Below are 18,562 nucleotides of genomic sequence, written 5' to 3'. Positions count from 1 at the left end.
AAAAACATTGTAAATCTGTTTCTGCCATTAGAAAGGTTAGGTAGATAGCCAAGGAAAACTCACACAGTTGACTTTGGGAGAGAAATGTGTGAAGTTCTCAACTGAAGCTAAAAAATATTTGGACAGAACACACTTTTCCTGAGTTAGGATTTGATTAGGATATTGCAAAGTGAAGAAAACCTGCAAATAGGGAGTGTGCTGCTGAAATTGTGTTGGGCAGGAGGTGACTGATTAGTCAGCTCCTTAGTTGATTCATTTAATATCATTTTAGTTGATGATGCTTTTGATCACCTTTGTTTCAGAATCTTGATGTCCCAGGAGCAGGGGGGGTTCAGGGAGCTTGAGGATGTTTGGAAGGTGTGATAGAGAGGAAAGGAATGAACACAGTAGGCTGAGGACTTCTCTGTTGCCTTCCCTCAGAGCCAAGTGTGGTCTGCCCACCCCTCTCATTCTCCATCTTGTCCCAGGGGAATGGACCTTGGCCTTGGCTCAGCCCCCAAGGTTCCAGAACTGGGGGCTCCCATGGCTGTTGCATAGGGCTTGGACAGGGTTCATGAGGTTTTGAGAAGGGGAACAAGGGCTGGTCACTGCTCATGCTCTGGCCAGCAGCAGCACAGTGGACAGGGTGCAGCCAGGGCCTGGCCTGGCAATTCTCTGTGGTCAGAGGGGTTGGGAACAGCCTTGGAGCAGGTGGACACCCATCCTCTGGTCTCAGCTGGGGGAGGCACACCCGAGGGAGCAGAGGTTTGTATTTTGTGCCTCTCTTACACAGTTGGGCCATGGCAAATTTTTCCGCAAATCAATATTTCTAGGGGATCACCTCTAAACTGATTTGGTGAAGATTTAATATAGTTTGGGTGTGCACTAAACCAGCTTCTTCTTAACAAGTTCTCACCTCAGGGTGGAGTTCAGGTAGTCTGCTTTTCCTATTCATGGGTGAGTCCAGCTGCAGCTCGAGTTTTCTCAGATTCACCAGTTCCTTTGAGGCACAGATATCACTGCAGATCTCACTGGCTGTGGATCCATTCTGGAAATGGCCTATTTGTCTCACATTTTTAGGTCTCTTATCCTGGCAGTTTGCAGTTGAGGGCAGGCTTAGCCCAACCATGAGAGGAGGCTGTGGAGAAGACCAAAACTAATCTGCTTGTTACTTCTGTCCTCTGCATTTTAAGGAGTTTGAGATCTTGCTTCTTAAAAAGGGTCACAAACTTGAAATATGCCAGCTTAGGAAGCAGCCCATGAGTATGGAACTGCATGAAATGGTTGGACTCTTTCACACAGAGTAACCAAGTGTTGTGGCCCCTTCTCTAAACATGCAGGTAATGTTGCAGTAACCAACATCTGCCTGGGGTCTTGATAAACTGAATTTTGAGCAGAGTTTGTGTGAGATCAATACATTCCTCTCAAAAGCACAGTTATGCATTCAGAGCACAATGAGGAGTTTGAGTTCATAGCCCAAGTAAGTGCAGAGTATGGTATTGCAGAAGATTTTACTATTATAAAACCTGACTTTTTTGGTAAGTACACAAATAGGAAGCTCGTTATTGCAGTCAGGATTTGGTAAGTTACTGCTCAGAATAACCATTTTTAATATCAAGCAAAGTTTTTCATCTACTTTTATGGAAGACAAGATAAAGTTAAAAAGTCTTCTTTGTGACCTGGCTCTTGGATTTGTGCATCTCTGGCTGTCACACTCCCTTCAGCCCATGGAGCAGATCCAGCAGGGCTGAAGTGGTCCTGACTGTCCAGTCCTTGCACTTTACAAGCTGTGTACCCATCAGCCTCCTGAGCCATCAGAAGACAGCAGGCCATCCTTCTCCTGCAGGAGAGCTGCTTTTGTCACAATCCCTGCCTTGTTCTCTGTCTGGGAACCCAGCAGCACCCAGGGTGGCAGCAGCTCTGTTACCCTTCTGTCGGGAGCAGATCCTGTGTGGTTTGCCAGCCAGCTGGCAGTTTGTGGTTTGGTGCATGGTGGAACTGGTTCCCAGGGGGGCTTTTGGCTGCCAGGTTTGTGGACAGAGGGGTGGCCAGAGTGTCCAGTGAGTGGCTCCACAGCTGCCCAGGGAGGGCCCTGGGCTGCAGGCGCTGCTGTCAGCTCAGGCCTGAGCTCTGTGCTGGAGCCAGGCTGCAACTCCAGACAGACTCAGCTCAGCCACACTGCAGCCACAGGCACTGGCATCCTCCTCAGAGCATGGAGTTTGTGCTGTGACAAACCCAGAAAGACTCCTCCCATGCTGGGGGTCCCTCAGCTAAGCAGCCCATGTTCCAGCAGCAGGGGGATGTGTTTCTCCTTGGCTGTAAGGGAGACTTCTCGGTTTAACCTTTGGGCTAGTGAGAAAAATACCTTCTTTAACTCCACAAATCATTTCTGTCTCTGTGAGCAGATTGTATCTGGCACTTCTGGAAGGAGTAAATCAGGTTGACTTGGTTGATAATACTGGCTTTCAGGAACTGTCCCGGCACTGAAAGGTGTCCCTCTAGTGTCTGACCTAAGGTACTGCCTGGCAGCGCTGCTGTTTGTGGTGGGGTGTGTATACAGATAACCTTCAACCTCACTCTGCAGCAACATAGGCTGGTCCTGGTTGTGGTCATTTTGAAATGTTTAAATGGTTTTGAAACTAATCTTGTTTAATAGGCCCTTGAAACTAAACCCTAAACTCAGGTGAACATATGGCCATGCCCATTTCTGCTTTCAGGTAATAACGTGTGATAAGAGCTTTTACAACATTTTGGAAAAGTACTTAAAAGCTTTGGCTTATTTAAAAAAAAATGTAATTCACCCTTGCTAGTAATTTTTGTGGGTCTTTGAACTCCTTCTCCATGTGTCTCTTCCTCTCAGACGTCCCTGGAGGAAGCAGCCCCCTCCCCTTGGTGCTGTACCACGCCAGCCCTGTCTCTGTGGCCACAGCGTGCTCTGACTGATCTCTCCATGAAGGTGCCTATGGGATGGCAAAGCCCATCCTGCAGAGAACTGCTTCCCTGGTGCTGGATTCCCCTGGGACTTTCACAGAGCCCTGGATCCCTGTTGGATTTGTGTGGCTTTTTGTAAGCAAAGATCGTGGCCACTCCCAGCTTTCCTGCTCTGCCCTCCCTGCTAAGATCATTTTCTTTCAGTGACCAAAGGGATGGCTGTTTTTGTTAAAACTTGAGGCCAAACCAGAGAGCCTCCAGAAATGCCTCTGCGGTTTCTAAGGGAGAATCATGCACCTTACCATGTGCAGATACCCCCTACGGTGATGAGATGCTTTAATTATATTTGGAGCACTAGCTTTCTCTGGTGCTTTGAAGCAGGTTCCCAAAGAGAGATATTTAATCAAATTTATGTTTATTTCAGGCTTACCCTCTCTAGATCCATCCAACAGCTCTACAACTTCTTCTTCAGGTCCTTTGACAGGCTTTTCAGCAAACATACAAGGAGCACGGGTTTACCTTCAAGGGCCAGCGCCTGTTGGGACTCCCAGCTTTAACAGACAGCATTTTTCACCACATCCTTGGACAAGCGCAACAAATTCATGTAGGAACTTCATGGGTCTGTCTTAGTTAACTATAAATTCATAGCTATTGTCTTTAGTAGATTTCTATCTTGAGGGGAACTTACCCAGTAATGCACAAAATGCTTTCCAATCGCTTTTAGCAGCTGTGAGGATGGTGTGCAAATTCCAAGCTGTGCTATTTTGTGGGGTTTTTCCCATGCCACTAGTTCTGGTAGCATTACAAAAGGCGTATTTGGGCAGAAAAAAAGAGTCATTGTAGGCTCTTGAGAGGAGAGAGCATGAAGCTGTGGGGGAGTGGAGGTGATTACACCAAGCTAAAGATTCCCCTCGAAGTAGTATGAGTGCAATATTAGGTGAAAATATCATGTTTGCCATGGTTTGAAGTTATACTTGCCTTTTTTCTTTTTTTCTTTTTTTTTTTTTTTTTTAATTGGGATCTGGAATTTTACTTAAAATGTTCCAAAATCTCTAAGCATCATCCAAGGTCACAGTGGGTTTTCCTCCTAATGGAAAGAACATGGAAGTAGCTTTACAGAAAATATGGGTCTTTGATTCAGAATCTTAGCTGAAGAGGTTTTTCATGTCACTGCATGCAACTTCATTGCCACTCTGAGTTTAAGAACCAAAATGTTTAAATGAGTGCTCAAAGGAAGTTGGATTTCCCAAGGAGAGTCAGTGACACTTCTGAAGTTGGCGGGACTTTATGCTCTTGGGTCACACCTGTGGCTTTGGGAAGCTGTCTGATTTCTCTTCTGCTGGAAGTGGTGGATACCAGAACCAGGCTCTTTAGATATTTATGGTATTTTGGCTGATGTTTTCACCTCTTCCTGAAACTCTTCCATGTTTCTTATTCTTTCTTGTAATTAATTTAGATACACCGCTACGTCATGAGAATATCATGATTCTGATGGCTGAAAGCATTTGTGTTATAATGTGGATTTTAGAGTTCAAATAATTCTTAGACAGAATTTCTGTGAAAGACTTGAATACTTGCCAAAAAAAGCCTTTAAAACGTTTTATCATACGCTTTGAGATACTATTGGGGAAATAAGTGGGATGGCATTTACGCTTGCTACTTTGTGTGTAATTAAGCAAGAGAAATACTCTTTTCAGCAGGTGAATCTCCTATTCCATCAGTTTCCTCAGGATCATCTTCGCCCCTCTCAGCTGCTTCTGCCCCCGCTAACTTGGGCCAGCCAAAATCGGGTAACGCCAACCCAGACCGGAAGGTGCCGCCGCCCATCGGGACGGAGCGGCTGGCCAGGATCCGCCAGGGCGGCTCCGTCACCCCCACGCCCCTGGGAACCAACTTCACCGCGCCCGTGGGCCACAGCGGCATCTGGTCCTTCGGTGTCAACAGCGTGTCTGGTGAGTCTCTGCTGCGCACAAGCTGCAGGGCCTCTCGGAGGGACTGTGTCTGGAAGGAGGGTTGGAGAGCAGGAGTAAAGCTCCAAGTCTGCCCTCCCACGGGGAACAGCTGCTGGCAGTGGTGGGAGAGCACAGGTCGATGGAAATGCAGTGGTTTGCCCTCCTCACCCGGTTCTCACCTGCCTGGATCAAGTCACCAGGCACTTGTGAGCCTGAAATGGTGCAGAGATCTCATAGAGAGTCCTCTGAATGATCCAGAGCTTAGAGTAAACAATTTCTGTCTCTTAAGGGGGCTGGTTCCAGGCCTGACTGTTGGCTCTCTCTGTCCAGCTTTCTCTCTTGTTTTCCACTCACATTTTTCAGTGTCAGCTGAGGTGCAGCTGATGCACCCAGAGACACAGAGCTGTAGATGCTGGTTTTTGCACTGATTTCCTCATGACTCTTGAACAGTATGGGATAACTTCTGTTCCAGGCAGCCTTGGTTCCCAAAGAATCACTTTGAAACAGCTGAAGTTTTACGTTCAGTTTCCTGGTAGTTGGATTTTGTGGAAAGGAGGAGGTGCAGCATTTGAGGTGTAGAGTGTTTCCATTGGTAACTTTCAATACAAACGTTTGAGTCCTGCATTTGTTATATGCTTCAGTGAAGCCCTCCACACTTTGGTTAACTTATGTCTCAGCATTGCTGTGTGTTTTCAAGAAAAGCTTGTATGTGCTTACAGGTAGTGTTGGGAGCTCTGTTGGATTTTAGCTGTTTTGCAGTGGACATGTGGAACTCACAGTTCGTGGTAGTCCCCATCTTCTCCACCTTTGTCTGGATACCTGAGATCCCTCTGTGGCTGTGTGTTTTCAGGGTGCCTTTGGGTGGCCTTAGTAGTGTGTGCAGCTGCTGAATTCTCCTCGAGTGTCTGCAGTGAGTTTCATCAGCCATTTTTCATCTCTTTGCAGAAGGCTTGTCGGGTTGGTCTCAGCCTGTCATGGGAAGTCATCCAATGCATCAGCAGCTGTCAGACCCAGGCACGTTTTCTCAGCATCAGCCAATGGAGAGAGATGATTCTGGAATAGTGGCTCCCTCGAATATTTTCCACCAACCTATGCCAAATAGTTTTGTGGATTTTTCTAAAGTAAGTTACAGAGAGTTGGATTTCTGAAATGGCCAGGGCCTGCCTTTATTACATCTCCTTTTCTGCCTGTTCACCCTGTGTGTGCCTCTGCTGCCACTGCTTTTTACCCCAGTTCTGAACCTTCTTTCATCCCAGAACTGACCAGAAAAGGTACCCAAGCCTGGAGGCAGGTCTAAACAAAGCCACAGTTTGTAGGTTGCAGATACTCTCTGGTCAGTAGCTGAAGGCCTTCATCACTCTTCAGTGTTTTGTGTCTCAGAAGCTCAGTCTCCAGGAAATGTTTCACAAAGCTTGCCCAGCTCCTGAGGGTCATAACAAGTTTGCTTAATGCTTTCAGCACAAATTATGGCCCCAATACCCCATACCTTCCTTAGGGAAGTGGCAGGAGGAGAGGACTACCAGCATGTTTCAGAAAGAGCCATAGCATGTGGTCTTGGCATCTGTGTGGCAAAGCAGAGCCATTCACACATAGGAAAAGAATTCTCCTAATTGCAAAAAGCTACTCTGTAACTTGCTCTTTCTGAACAGGCAGAATTATTTTAGATGGCCATTAGGAATTAGAGAAGATCTTGAACCCAGTCTGGTCAGCTCAGTGCAGCCCTGTGTGCGCTGTGGCTGTCCTGTGCTGCAGTGAGGAGGGAACACTGAGGTCACAGTGTTCAGCTGCTGGCCTGGCCTTGTGGGCTTACCTGAAAACTCTGTGTGTGCTGCAGCCTCTGCTAGGTGTAAGTTGAGAGAAATGGCTAAGCTGGCTGGAATCTCCAGCTCTGAAATCACTGTGTTCTACATTCTGCCCCAGTGTTCCCTGACAGTGCTGAGATTCCTGCCAGTAGTGGAACATTACCTGTGGAGGTGAGCTGGCTCTGTGTGCTCCTACAGCCACCCTTCCCCGTGTCCCTCACCAGTGCTCTCTTGTCCCCTCAGGGCCTGCCCATCTCCATGTACGGCGGCACTCTGATACCCTCGCACCCTCAGCTGGCAGATGGCCCAGGAGGGCCCCTCTTTAACGGGCTCCATACTCCAGATCCTGCCTGGAATCCCATGATCAAAGTTGTCCAGAACTCAACAGAATGTACTGATGCTCAGCAGGTAGTGTGACTGTCTTTTCCCACCTGTGCTTTCCTGGGGCTTTATACAGTGCTGTGAGATCCAGTTTTGGCTGGGTGACACGTTTGCTTTTTTCTGTTCTTTGAAACTAGGACTGAGGTTGTTTGCATGACTTTTCCCTACAGTGTGTGTGTGTGTGCATGTGTTCATAAAATATCCATGGTGCTATTGATACCAAACCTTGCAGGTAGAACAAGCAGCATTTCAAGACTGCTCAGCCAGGTAATGGACTGGTACAAGTGAGAGGGTTTATTTCCATACTCAGCACCTTGCAGGTTGTCAGTCAGACCTTGGCCAGAGCTGAAGAGCTCCTGCCTTTGGACAGTCTGGTTGTATTTTGAGGGAAGCCTTATGCTCACCCTCAGTGGTAAAACACTGTTAAAGGAACATTTATTTGTTTTTATAATAGATTTGTCTTTTTATTTCTTGCTGTAGATTTGGCCTGGCACCTGGGCACCTCACATTGGAAACATGCATCTCAAGTACGTCAACTGATTTAAGGGGGTCTGTCCTTTTTTAGCCTGGTTTGGGAATCTTTATGACCTTGAAGAACCCTGGGGATTTTTTTTCATGTGCCTAACTAAACGATTTTCTGTGGGCTGTAACAATGGAATCTCGATTGCCCGTTGTATAAGAACAAATTGACTTACCTGTTCAAACTGATTCTGTTTTCCAGTTAGTTTAGCCACTTCAAACTTAAAAATCAGACAAAACTAGTGCTTTTTTGGCTAAACACTACTGAATGCTCCTTGTATGCAGCAGAGAAATAGCTGATGACATGATTTTGACCTTTTAGGGTGGTAATACCTGTATAATTGTTTACAGACTCACAAGGAAAAGCTGAGTAAATTTCATGTCGTATAGTGGCTCTACTTTATGTAGCCTGTATTAATGTGAAATATTTACCTGAATACTCAATAAAAGGCAAACAGCATTTATAGGTTGTGTGTGAAAATTTTGGAAAGGGCTGTATGTTATTGTCCCCAGCAGCTGCTGCTGTGCCTGGTGACAGATCTCCCCAGGGTCATGCACTGAGCACGTGGGTACAGTCAGGTTTGGGAGGGTTTGGAGCCACAGGGGTCTGCAGAGTCCTTGCCCCTGCCACTTGTGAGCCTTTTATTGGTGTGAACCTGGTTCTGTGTATGGTCTTTTCCTTCTGGATTAGTTCTGCTGCTTCTGGCAGGTGTCACCTGAAAGATCAGGTTTTGCTCAGGGCTGCAAAGAAGGGCTGACAGCAGTGACAGGTGAGTGCAGGGTTGTTCACCTGCCCAGAAGCAGATCTTAGAAAAGTGCTTTCCATTAGAGGAAAATGTAATAGGTTCACTTGTAAGCTTCTTGTAATGCTGTAAATCTGCTGAGAGCTCCTCAAGCCTTCTGTGAGGAAGAAGAGGATTTTTGCACACTGCCTAAGATGAATGTTAACTCCTGACCCAGTTCTCCACTTTCTGCACTTGGACTGTGCTTAGTTCTGCTTTTGCTCCAAAGCAATGCAGTAACTACGTGGAATCCATTCCTTAAGCAGGAAACTCCAGTGCACATAGTGTCTAATCCAATGGATCAATCTCAGACCAGGTGGAGACTTCACCTCCTTCCATCTTATCCAGACAAACCCTTACATGCAGCAGCAGAGTTTCCCCAGTAAAAGCATAAAGAAGTACTGAACACCCAAAGTGCACAAGCAGTATCTACATACCACAGACAAATCAACCTCAGAAGCACTACTGGATGGTGTATTCAGATACTGTTCTTGGTATTTGAGGACGAAATTAAAAAAAAAATTGAACTGCTGCTGCCCCAGTGGTAGTGCTGGCACCAAAGGAGATAGACACAGAATAAGTCACAGACAGGTTTGTGTTGGAAGTGGCCTTAAGGTTCACCCAGTCCAACGCCCTGCTGTGGGCAGGGGACACATGTCAGCAGCAGCTGTATTGGAAACAAGCAGTGCTGTGGTGCAGTAGGTGTGTGCTCTGTGGGGCAGCTGAGGGGCAGGGTGCCCACTTCTGTGTTCCTTGGCTGCAGCAAGCAGTGCCACCTCCTTCTGCCCCATCCTGGGGAGCCACTGTCTGCCCATCTTGGAGGGCTGCAGCTCCAGGGCGGGTGGCACAGTCTGTTCCATGACATCAGGGGGCACGGCCCAGGATGGGGATGGGGCTGTCCCTGGAGCAGCCTTGGCCACCCCAGCGCTGCCTAATGTAGGCAGCTCTTTGCTGCACAGGTCCCTCGCTGCATTCTTTCCTGCACAGCTCCTTCCCTGAGGCCATGGGCACTTGCTCTGGGCACCAGATCCAAGTGGCCCCAGCAGCCTCCACTAAAGTGGAAAAGGGAACCTCCAAGTTTTGTAGGAAGATCCTGCTCGAAGTTCAGACCATCACTGCCCTGTGGTTACAGGAGGGTACAGGCAGAGGCAGGGCCTTGTGCTTCTGGGGAGAGAGCTGGTGGCAATGTCAGCGGGCTGGTGAGTGCAGTGCTGGTCCCTCAGGGCAGAGGCTGCCTGGATCCAGAAAAAGCATGGAGGTAACTAATGCCAGAGTCTGTGCCCACTTGAGTTTACCAGCCCTGGGTGGCAGGGCTCCCCCAGTCCTTCTCCCTTCTGACCCTCTAGGTCACCCATTGATCAGGTATTTGCTGTCTGTCCTCAGGGAAGCATGTGCCTCATTCCTGAGCTGGCCATGTTTGGGTTGAGACCCAGGTGCCCACCCTGTGGGCGCTGGCTCTGTCTGGGCCTTCAGTTAAGCTGCTCTGGGGTGAAAGCCCAGCCCGGTGCTGCGGGGCCGTGGTAGGTGTGGGCTGTGTAAGATGTTTGCAGTGCCCAGCAGGAGCTCCAGGCTCACTGGCACCTCAGGCAGCAGCTCTGGGCTCCCTGGAACCCTGGGCTGCACCCTCTGCTAGAGCCTGGCAGGGAGCTGGTGCTGGGCTGCAGGGAGGGATGGGCAGGGGACAGCAGGGCCGCAGATGTGGCACACAGGCTGGTGCCACCTCAGGCGTTGCTGGCAGGCACTTGGAGCATGGGGAGGAGGCAGTGTGTGCCCCAGGGGTCACTGCACACCCAGCAGGCTGGAGGAGATGTCCCATCAAACGCAGCTGTTGTCCTCCTGCTGGGAGCAGCAGGTGGCTGGCTGAGACAATGGGAATGGGTCTCCAGGGTGCCCACTGAGGGATACCCAGCCCTTGCTGCTCCACCCTGGAACAGGGTGCCACACGAAGCTGTTGCTGCCTGGCCAGCAGGCTGGGGCCTCGCTGTGTGCCCCAGGACTGGCCCTGCCCTCCAGGCAGCACAGGGGTGGCCCGTGTTGGCCACCATGGGGTAGCCCTTGGGAGGCTAGACCCCATTGTGCTGCATCCTGCAGAGCTCCAGGAGCCTGAAGGGGAGGAATAATGTGGGGAATAGCTGCTGAGCAGGATGCTTGCCTTGTGGGAAGCCAGATGTGGTGGTTCCAGGGCCAGATGTGTCCATGAGCCATGGCCAATCACTGGGTCCCACCCGTGCTCTGGGCCGAGGTGCTCGGGGCCGGGGGTGGCCAGGCCAGCAGTACCTGACAGCCCCCTGCTTTTGGCAGGTACCCGCATCATCTGCGACCGCAAGTTCCTGCTGGAGTGCAAGAATTCACCCGCGGCCAGGACCCCTCCCTGCTGCCTGCCCCAGACCCCCGGTGTCACATCCCTGGCCCAGTCCAGCCTCGTCAAGCTGGAGGAGCTCAAGGAGCGGAATGAGAGCGAAGAGGCCATGCCAGGTGAGCAGCCCAGGGCCACGGCCCCTGCCCATGGACCGCCTGCCTGGGGCATGGGACTAGGCGAGATCCCAACCTGGCCCCACTTCCAGCTCCTGCTCCCTTTGCCTGCCCGTGTCTGCTGAGCCAGCCCCATTCTAACCCTGGTCCTGTATCCATCCGTGCCCTTGCAGATCAAGACCAGTTTGAGATGGACATCTGAGTTTCCATCTCCCCGTCTCCAGGCCATGGCTGGGCCTGTTCCTGGGCCTCGTGGAGGTGCTGGCACCGTGACCAGCTGGCTGCAGCCCTCTCTGATGCTGGGGATGGACGTGTGACACCTCAGGCTCTAGCACAAGTGGCTGGTGCAATTGCCTAGGAGCTCATGCTTGATCAATAAACACCGTGAAACCCCTGTGCTAACATGGTGTGTGTCTCTGTCAGGGCTCAGCGGGGTCCTTGCCCCAGGGAGGGGAGGTGAGCAGCACCAGGAGGGTGCAGAGGGTGATGCTGCAGGTGGTGAGGACCTGGGGGTCTGTTGTCAACTCTGGTGGAGGAAGGGGGTGAGGCCATCCCATGAACACGAGATGGTCTGGTTAACAGCACAGTTAACACCCAACTGGGCACGTGACTGTCCCTGGACCTCCCTGAGGTCACCCAGGTCTCTTGGGTTCCAGACTCTGTGCTGTGCCCAGATGGGAGCCAGGGCTGTGGCTGCAGCACAAACCCTGGTCCTGCCAGGGGTGGTTGGCACATCAGCCTCTGCAGCCAACCCAGATCCCTCCTGCAGCAGGGCTGGGCCCTGGGGCTGCTGCAGACCCCCCACTGCCAGATGAAGGGCCAAGTTTTGTCAGCCAGTGCAGCAGGGACACACAGTACTGCCTGCTCCAGCCAGATGCTGAATCCTTCCCCTGACATGGCCAAGCCTGATGAAGCAGCCACGGCCTCACCCAGCAATCCTATCTCCCCTGCTGACCCTGGGAGCCCTAGGATCTGTCAGTGCCAGAACCCTCAGGGAGACTGTGGGAGGGGGCAGGTTGGTGCTGTTTATTAAACATAATGAATCGCCACTAAAATGTCGCAATGATTAAAATCCCCTTTTCCTGGATGAGGATTGGGAGGCAGAGGGGGTGCCCAGATTCCCCCAGCAGCAGGGGCCCTGTTCCTGCCGGTGGCCCTGGCTCACAGTCCACAGCCCCGTCCCTGGTGTCAGGGCTCCTCCTGCTCTGGCTCGGTTGTGGGTTCAGTCACGGGCTCAGTCACAGGCTCAGTCACGGGCTCATTCGCAGGCTCGGTGTCAGCGCTGCCGTCCCTCTCTCCGGTGGGCAGGTCCCGCGTCTCAGCGATGAGGCGTTTGACGCCCACCATCCACTGGCTCACCTCGTTCACGTGGTCCACCATAAGCGAGCGGTGGATCTCATCAGCTGCATCCCAGCGCTGCTGCTGTAGCTCTGCCAGGACAGCGGGACAGCCCTGTCAGGGGCGCAGGATCCACCGTCCCGCGGGTGCCTCTGCCCCAGAGCCTGCTGCTGGTGCAGCTGTGGCCCCCTTCACCCCATACCTTGCACCAGGAGGCTCATCCTCTTCCTCACTGGTGCGGACAGCTTCCCCTGAGCCCACGCGTCCTCCAGCACTGTCAGCCGCCGCCCGATGTCATTGCACACTTGTTTCTGGAAGCAGAGGTGAGCTGGGAGTGAGGGGGATGTGCCCCCACCAGCTCGGGGGAGCCCCGGGGCAGGGGCGGCTCTCTTCCCCCCTCAGGTATCCTGGAAACCGGCAGCTCCTGCCTGGCTGCCGCAGCTGCCGTCCCTCCGACACCGCGGGTCAGGGCGGCGAGAGGGGCCGGAGCCTCACCTGCACCGTGGCCCGGCAGGCGTCCAGGGCTGCCCGCAGAGGGGCAAGAACGGTGTCGGCGGACACGCTGCACTCCTCCTGCTCCGGGCACGCCGCGCTCGGCCGGCCCTCGGCCCGCGGGGCAGCGCCGGCAGAGCCCTGCGGGGGCGGCCCCAGCGCCCGGGGCGGCGGCGCTGCGGGGTCGGCGGGGGCATTGGGCGGGCCCGGGGGGGCACCTGCAGGGCAGAGGCGCCGAGCCCGTCAGCTCGGACCCGGCTGGCACCGGGCCCTGCAGAAAGGGGGCCCCGAGCCCCGGCTCCGCCGCCCCCAGCACCGCGGCTGCGGGAGCCGGGCCGCAGCTCCCTCGGAGCGGCCCTTGGGGCTCGGGGCTGTGGGAGCCCCGCGGTGCTGACCTGGGGGTGTCCCCGCGGGCGGAGCGGGGGCGCGGCGGGTGAGCGGGGTCCGGCGGGAGCCCCCGGCTTGCGCCTGCAGCCCGTACGAGAACTGGGGGGGGTCGTTCCAGCCGCGCTCCTGGTTCCCTGCAGCAGCGAAGGGCACCGTGAGACCGGAGGAGACCGAGGATCCCCCGCGCCAGGCGGGACCCCCCAGCACGTCCCTCCCGGCGCTCCCCGCACCCGGAACGGCCCCGTCGACCCCCCACACACGGAGCCCCGGCGGAGCCGATCCCCGGTCGCGGCCCCGCGGTCCCGCCCAGGCAGACCCGCGGCGTCCCGGGAGCGGGACCCCCCCACCGCGCCGGAAGTGCCGCGCGCGCCCCGCGCCCCCTCACCCGGCTTCACGTAGGACTCCGCCATCCCGCCACGTCACGCCCGGCCCCGCCCCTTCCGGCCCGTGAGACGGGGAGGGGCGGGAGGGGCGGGACTGGGCCTGTCCCCGCCCCGCCGGGGGCCGCGCTCGGGGCTGGGGCCGGGCCGGGGTCGGGGTTGGGGCCGGGGGCTCCTCCCCGGCGTCTCCGGCTCCGGCCCCGGCCCCGGCCCGGCCCGCTACGGGCTGTGCAGGAGGGCCCGCCGGAGGCGGAACACCTCCAGGAAGGAGAAGAGTCCCCGCTTGCGGGCCCCGGCCCCCGCCCCGCCGCCGCCCCCCCCCGCCTTGGCCGCCCCGCGGGCAGCGTCCCCCGCGGCCGCCGGCCCGGCCCGGCTCCGGCCGGCCGAGCTCTTCGCCTTCGCCCCCGGCGCGGCGGCCACGAGGCACTTCTGGTACTGCACCTGCGGGGACACGAGAGGCAGCGCGGGGCACTCGGCACCGGGGACACCCGGCCCCCCCAGGGCTGGGCGTGCCCGGCCGCGGTGCCGCCGGTGCTCACCATGCACGCTGCCTGCACCGCCTCCGAGATGGTGCCGGCGTCGGGCTCGCACCAGAAGGCCGCGCACTGGAAGCGTCGCCCCGTGTCCACGATGAGCGCGAAGGTGTGCGCGTCCCGGCCCACCCCCAGGAAGGTCACGTACCGCACCTGGCACTCCCAGATGTGCGCCGCCTCCTCGGGCTCCTGCGGGGACCCCGCGGGCCCATCCACCCCTGGCCGCCGCCCGGGCAGCCCTGCCGCCCCCCAGGACCGCTCTGCCGGGGGCAGCGCCGTGCCCGCTCCGGCCACGGCCCCCTGCTCCCTCCCCACCTGCGCCGGGTGCACCCTCATGGCCGTGTCAGACACGTAGATGAGGGAGGGCGTCCAGTTCTCCCGCCCAGGGCGCCTCGTCAGCTTCTCGATGGCCTCGTTCAACACATCCATCCCTGGGGAGAGGGACACCCTATCCCACCGGCCCCGGCTGCGGGCGAGGGGCGGGCAGGAGCCGCCCGGCGCCAGGGCACGGCAGCCCCGCGCCACGGAGGGGCTTCCTCGGCGTCCCCCAACTGCGGGGGAGCAGCGGCGCTTACCCATGGCCCTGGGCACGGGCAGGCTGCCGATGTACAGCGCCTCGTAGGTCTGCATAGACTGCCTCACCGCTTCTAGGATATCCACTGCCAGGACGGGAGAGTGGGGGCTACCTCTGTGTCCTCCGCTGTGTCTCCCCCGTCCGGATTCCGGGGAAACAGCCGGACAAGCCAGAGGGCTCTGGCTCACGGGCGGACTGTGAGCAGGGGGAGCAGCCGGCAGCGCTGGGGGACGGTACCTTGCAGTGGCAGGTCCTCGGCGGAGATGGGCTCCAGCGTGGCGGCGCGGGGCAGCCTGCTGCTCGCTACAGCTCGCTCGGCCACGATCTGCAAGAGACGGGGATCCCGGAGCCTCCCCTCATCCCCGAGATCCCCGGCCACGCTCACACCCTCCGGGGTCCCTGCTTCCCACCTTGGAGCACATCTCATGCAGAGCCTTGGCGATGCCCTTGGCAGGCACATTGCAGTGGAAGACGTGACACTTGAGGACGCAGGTGTCCTTGTCACTGGCCACAAAGGCGAAGTCTCTGCAAGGCCACGAGCAAGCCAGTGAGACCTCGACAGGGGCAGCCCCTTGCCTGTACTTTCCCCCAGCCCTGTGCCCCCTTACCTGTCCCTGCAGCCGTGGTGGCAGTGGGAGGGAGGAGAGGGGACAGGTCACTGCTGGGGTGCCTCTCCCCAGGTGGGCAGAGCCATCCCCCTGGCCCCTAGCTCTGCCCTCGCCCCTGGCACCTGCCGTTGTTGCAGCCAACACCCCAGACACGGATGTTGAGGATGGGCTGGCGGTGGATGAGGCTGCGGTCCAGGGGGTCCACCAGGCTCATGGTGTCCTTCTTCAGAATCATCACTAGGTCCTGGCCCTGCAGAGGAGCAGTGGTTCCCTTCTGGCAGACAGCCTGAACATCCCCAGCACCCAGCCCCTTGTGTAGGCAAACCCCTTACACACCAGCCTGCTCTGCCACAACTGTGGGTCAGCCCTGCCCTTCCCAGTTACCGTTCCCTTGTATGGGGACCCACCCAGGCACCCTGGCTCTGTTCCCAAGGAACAGCCCTGCCAGATCCACCTGCTCTACACCTGGACCATCACATGGATGCCCTGTGTAGAGAGTTGGCTCTACCACCTGCTCCCCTTTTCAGCATGGTCCAGCCTCAGCAACAGCAGCCTTGTGGTGGGACCCTGCCTGGCAGCACCATCCCAGGCTCTTACCTCGCCCTGGTTCTCCGCAGAGCCCTGGCCCTTGCTGTTGGAGAGCTGCTGGATGCAGTTGTTGACGGCGATGCTGCTCTTGCCAGGTGCCAGGTCCTCCTCGGGGATCTCCACCCAGCCCAGAGAGCGCACAGCAAAGCACTGAGCAGAGACACGAGGGGCTTCAGTGCCCCGGCACAGCCACCTCCGTCCCACACACCTCATCGTGCCACAGTGGTCACCCCTGCTCTCGCTCCCATCCACATCCCTGCCAGCTGCCACCCTCCTCCTCCTCTGCCAGCACAGCCCACGATGCGGCAGTGAAGCTGGCGGGTGCAGTACCTTGGAGCCAGGCTCTGCGCTGTGCTGGAAGTCATCTCCATGCCAGGACAGTGAGTGCCTGCAGAGGGATGGGGCAGTGAGTGCCTGCATCAGGATGCCTTGGAACCAGCAGACCCCTATGCCACCAGCTGGGAAGTATCCCATGTGGGTGCCCAGCATGGTCCTGCTGGTTTCAGCATGGGGGGCTGCTCTGGGGGGGAGCACCAGGGCCCAGCACCCAGCACTGCTCAGGGATCAATGGCAGCCCACAAACAAGCCAGCAAAGCACAAGGACAGCCCTACCTCCGGGACAGCGAAGCCATGGGGCTGGGAATGGGCCGGTCCTTTGCCGAGTGCTTCGCTGCAAGGCCCTGGCATTCCTGGGAGAGAAGAGGAAAGGGGTGAGAGCTGCAAGAGAGGCAGTCAGGAGGCACCAGGTAGGGGCCCTCCCTCACAGGACTGTAACAAGCTTGTGAGCGCCCTGGGTAGTCAAGATGAGTCCAAGTAGGATGAGCACCAGGATGGGGCCTGCTAGAGCCCTTCAAAGGGCTTAAACCCCTGACATGGATGGGCTGAGCAGGACTTCAGGGTCCCACAGACAGGGTGCTCCAAGGGGAGGCTGGATCAGTCATGCCCAGAGGATTCAGCAGATTCTGCCAGGGGTGGAATCTAACACCAGCCCTCACACCCCTACCCACATTCCCTACCCTTCCTTGGAGTGTTTCATCTCCATCAGCCTCCGTGTGCCCTCCTGGGCCAGTGCCGCGTGCAGGGTGCTGCCACTGTGTCGTGCCTGTTGGCACATGCCAGTAATAGGTACCCAGAGAGTCACAGATTTTCCTCCAGCCTGGGGGGAGGTCAGGGTCTGTCTCCAGGCTCTGGTCGCTCCAGAGGTTGTCTGTGCAGAGAGGGAGTGTGTGAGATATGGGGTGAGGAGAAAGATCCCACAGTTGCCCTGAGCAGCCAACAACTTTGCCCAGTAGCACAAGGGTCCTGCGGTGGCCTCTGGGTGTGTGGCTGGGTGCATGGGCCAGGAGAGGAGCCTGGCAAGGGAACATGGCACGGTGCCAGTGAGGCTGCAGCAGAGGCAGACCCCAGTGCAGGGAACTGCCTCGCTGCCTCCCGGGGGACAGCGGATCCCCGGCAGGGCACAGAGGGCAGGGGCAGCCTGGGCCTGCCAGGTCGGGAACCCTGCGGGGCACCGGGCTCAGGCTTGGCCCGCGGCCACCAGCCCAGTGTTCCCCTGCCCTCGGCCGGGAAAGGGGTCGGGACAGACACCGGCGTCCGGGCAGAGGATGATGGGGGCTGCAGCCGGAGGGTGTGATATCCGTGGTCCCCGCACCCCCAGCCCGGAGCGGGCACCGGCTCGAGCCCGTGGCGCAGCACGGCCGGAGAGAGCCCGGGCCGCGGGGGCGGCGCGCTCCGGCCAGCCGGGCTCTGGGGCCGGGCGGGGTTCCCGGGGCTGGGAGAGTGGGGGTGCTCCAGGGGTGTATCCAGGGGAGACCTGGATACAGAGGTGCCCCCGAAGCGGGTGAGCTCCCGGCGACCTTGGTGGGGCGGGGAGCGGCGGGGCCGGGCCGGGCCGGACGCCGCGGGCCCCGATCAGCACCGCGGACAGCGCTGGGCGCGGCCGCCGCTCCCGCCCTCGGGGCCCGGCTCCGCCACTCAGCATCGGCCCAGCAACCCGAGCCCGGCCCCGCAACCCGACCCCGGCCCCACAACCCAGCACCAGCCCCACAACCCGACCCCGGCCCCGCCACCCGGCACCGGCCCCACAACTCGTCCCCGCTCCTGCAGCCCGCCCCTGAGCCCGCAGGCCGTGCCCGTGCCCGCCGCGCTGACCGTCGCAGTTGACCAGGACGATGGCCAGCATGTAGTCCTTGCCCAGCATGGCCCCGCCGCCCGCCCGGCGCGGCGCCCCCGCCGCCGCCTGCCCAGGCCCGGAGCCGCGGCGGCTGCGGCGGGAGGGGCGGGACCGGGGCGGGCCGGGGGCGGGGGCTGGAGGGAGCCGGGGGGGCGCGGGGGATCGCCCGGGCGGAGCTGGGGAAGGGCGGGGATGTCCGGGGCCCTTGGGGTGTGTCTCGGGGCAGAAGGTGGGATTCTGAGGAAGGAAAGGGCTTTTGGGGCTGGAAAGGTTTTTGAGTGCGATAGACAGCAGAGCCAGGTCAGCCCCTTGTGCCCTCAGGTTCGTTCCCTTTCCCTCCATCCGCTCATAGGGTTCCTCCATTCCCTCCCCTGTCCCCACAGATCACCAACATTCCTCTCCACCCATGCTTATCCCATGTTCATTCTCCATTCATATCGAGGTCTGCCCATTCCCCTCCACCGGTGTCCAGCCTCCATCAGCCAGTGCTGAAGGCACCCAAATGTCCGTGCTGGTTACCTTCCCCTTCTCACCAGGGGCCAAGAAATTTGCAAATCCAGTTGGAGACTTCTTTCCATTCTATCTTGGCTAATGATCAGCACCCAGGGACACAAGTTCTGGAGACATTTGTACACCTGAATTCCCCATGGAGCTCCTTGAGTACCACTCAG

At 57.3% G+C, this 18,562-nt stretch overlaps 3 protein-coding genes across 3 annotated transcripts in view; 1 reads left to right on the top strand and 2 right to left on the bottom strand.

The window, feature by feature from the left end:
* ANKHD1 (ankyrin repeat and KH domain containing 1) overlaps positions 1-11,220 on the top strand; it is a 99,840-nt gene extending 88,620 nt beyond the window's left edge. Inside the window, 7 exon segments of the mRNA XM_050979872.1 lie at positions 3,335-3,529; positions 4,608-4,862; positions 5,808-5,983; positions 6,908-7,072; positions 7,526-7,572; positions 10,648-10,821; positions 10,992-11,220. Of these exon segments, the coding sequence (XP_050835829.1) occupies positions 3,335-3,529; positions 4,608-4,862; positions 5,808-5,983; positions 6,908-7,072; positions 7,526-7,572; positions 10,648-10,801 (992 nt within the window). The 3' untranslated portion in view covers positions 10,802-10,821; positions 10,992-11,220.
* A 603-nt stretch (positions 11,221-11,823) lies between these two features.
* SRA1 (steroid receptor RNA activator 1) lies at positions 11,824-13,518 on the bottom strand. Its single transcript, XM_050979653.1, has 5 exons — positions 13,421-13,518; positions 13,044-13,169; positions 12,652-12,866; positions 12,359-12,467; positions 11,824-12,248 (listed from the first exon to the last, which is right to left on the bottom strand). The coding sequence occupies exons 1-5, from the start codon at positions 13,443-13,445 to the stop codon at positions 12,007-12,009; spliced, it is 717 nt and encodes a 238-aa protein (XP_050835610.1). The 5' UTR covers positions 13,446-13,518; the 3' UTR covers positions 11,824-12,006.
* A 94-nt stretch (positions 13,519-13,612) lies between these two features.
* Positions 13,613-17,948, bottom strand: APBB3 (amyloid beta precursor protein binding family B member 3). Its single transcript, XM_030229447.2, has 12 exons — positions 17,870-17,948; positions 16,735-16,925; positions 16,331-16,407; positions 16,049-16,106; positions 15,728-15,868; positions 15,253-15,380; positions 15,131-15,136; positions 14,933-15,047; positions 14,760-14,847; positions 14,524-14,607; positions 13,955-14,379; positions 13,613-13,856 (listed from the first exon to the last, which is right to left on the bottom strand). Exons 1-12 carry the CDS (start codon positions 17,916-17,918, stop codon positions 13,635-13,637), a joined length of 1,584 nt encoding a protein of 527 aa, XP_030085307.2. The 5' UTR covers positions 17,919-17,948; the 3' UTR covers positions 13,613-13,634.
* Positions 17,949-18,562: the final 614 nt, after the last annotated feature.

The sequence above is a fragment of the Serinus canaria genome, chromosome 13 (assembly GCF_022539315.1).
Source record: "Serinus canaria isolate serCan28SL12 chromosome 13, serCan2020, whole genome shotgun sequence".
NCBI lineage: Eukaryota > Metazoa > Chordata > Aves > Passeriformes > Fringillidae > Serinus > Serinus canaria.
The sequence above is the reverse complement of the archived record's forward strand: the minus strand, read 5'-3'. Positions and strand labels throughout refer to the sequence as shown.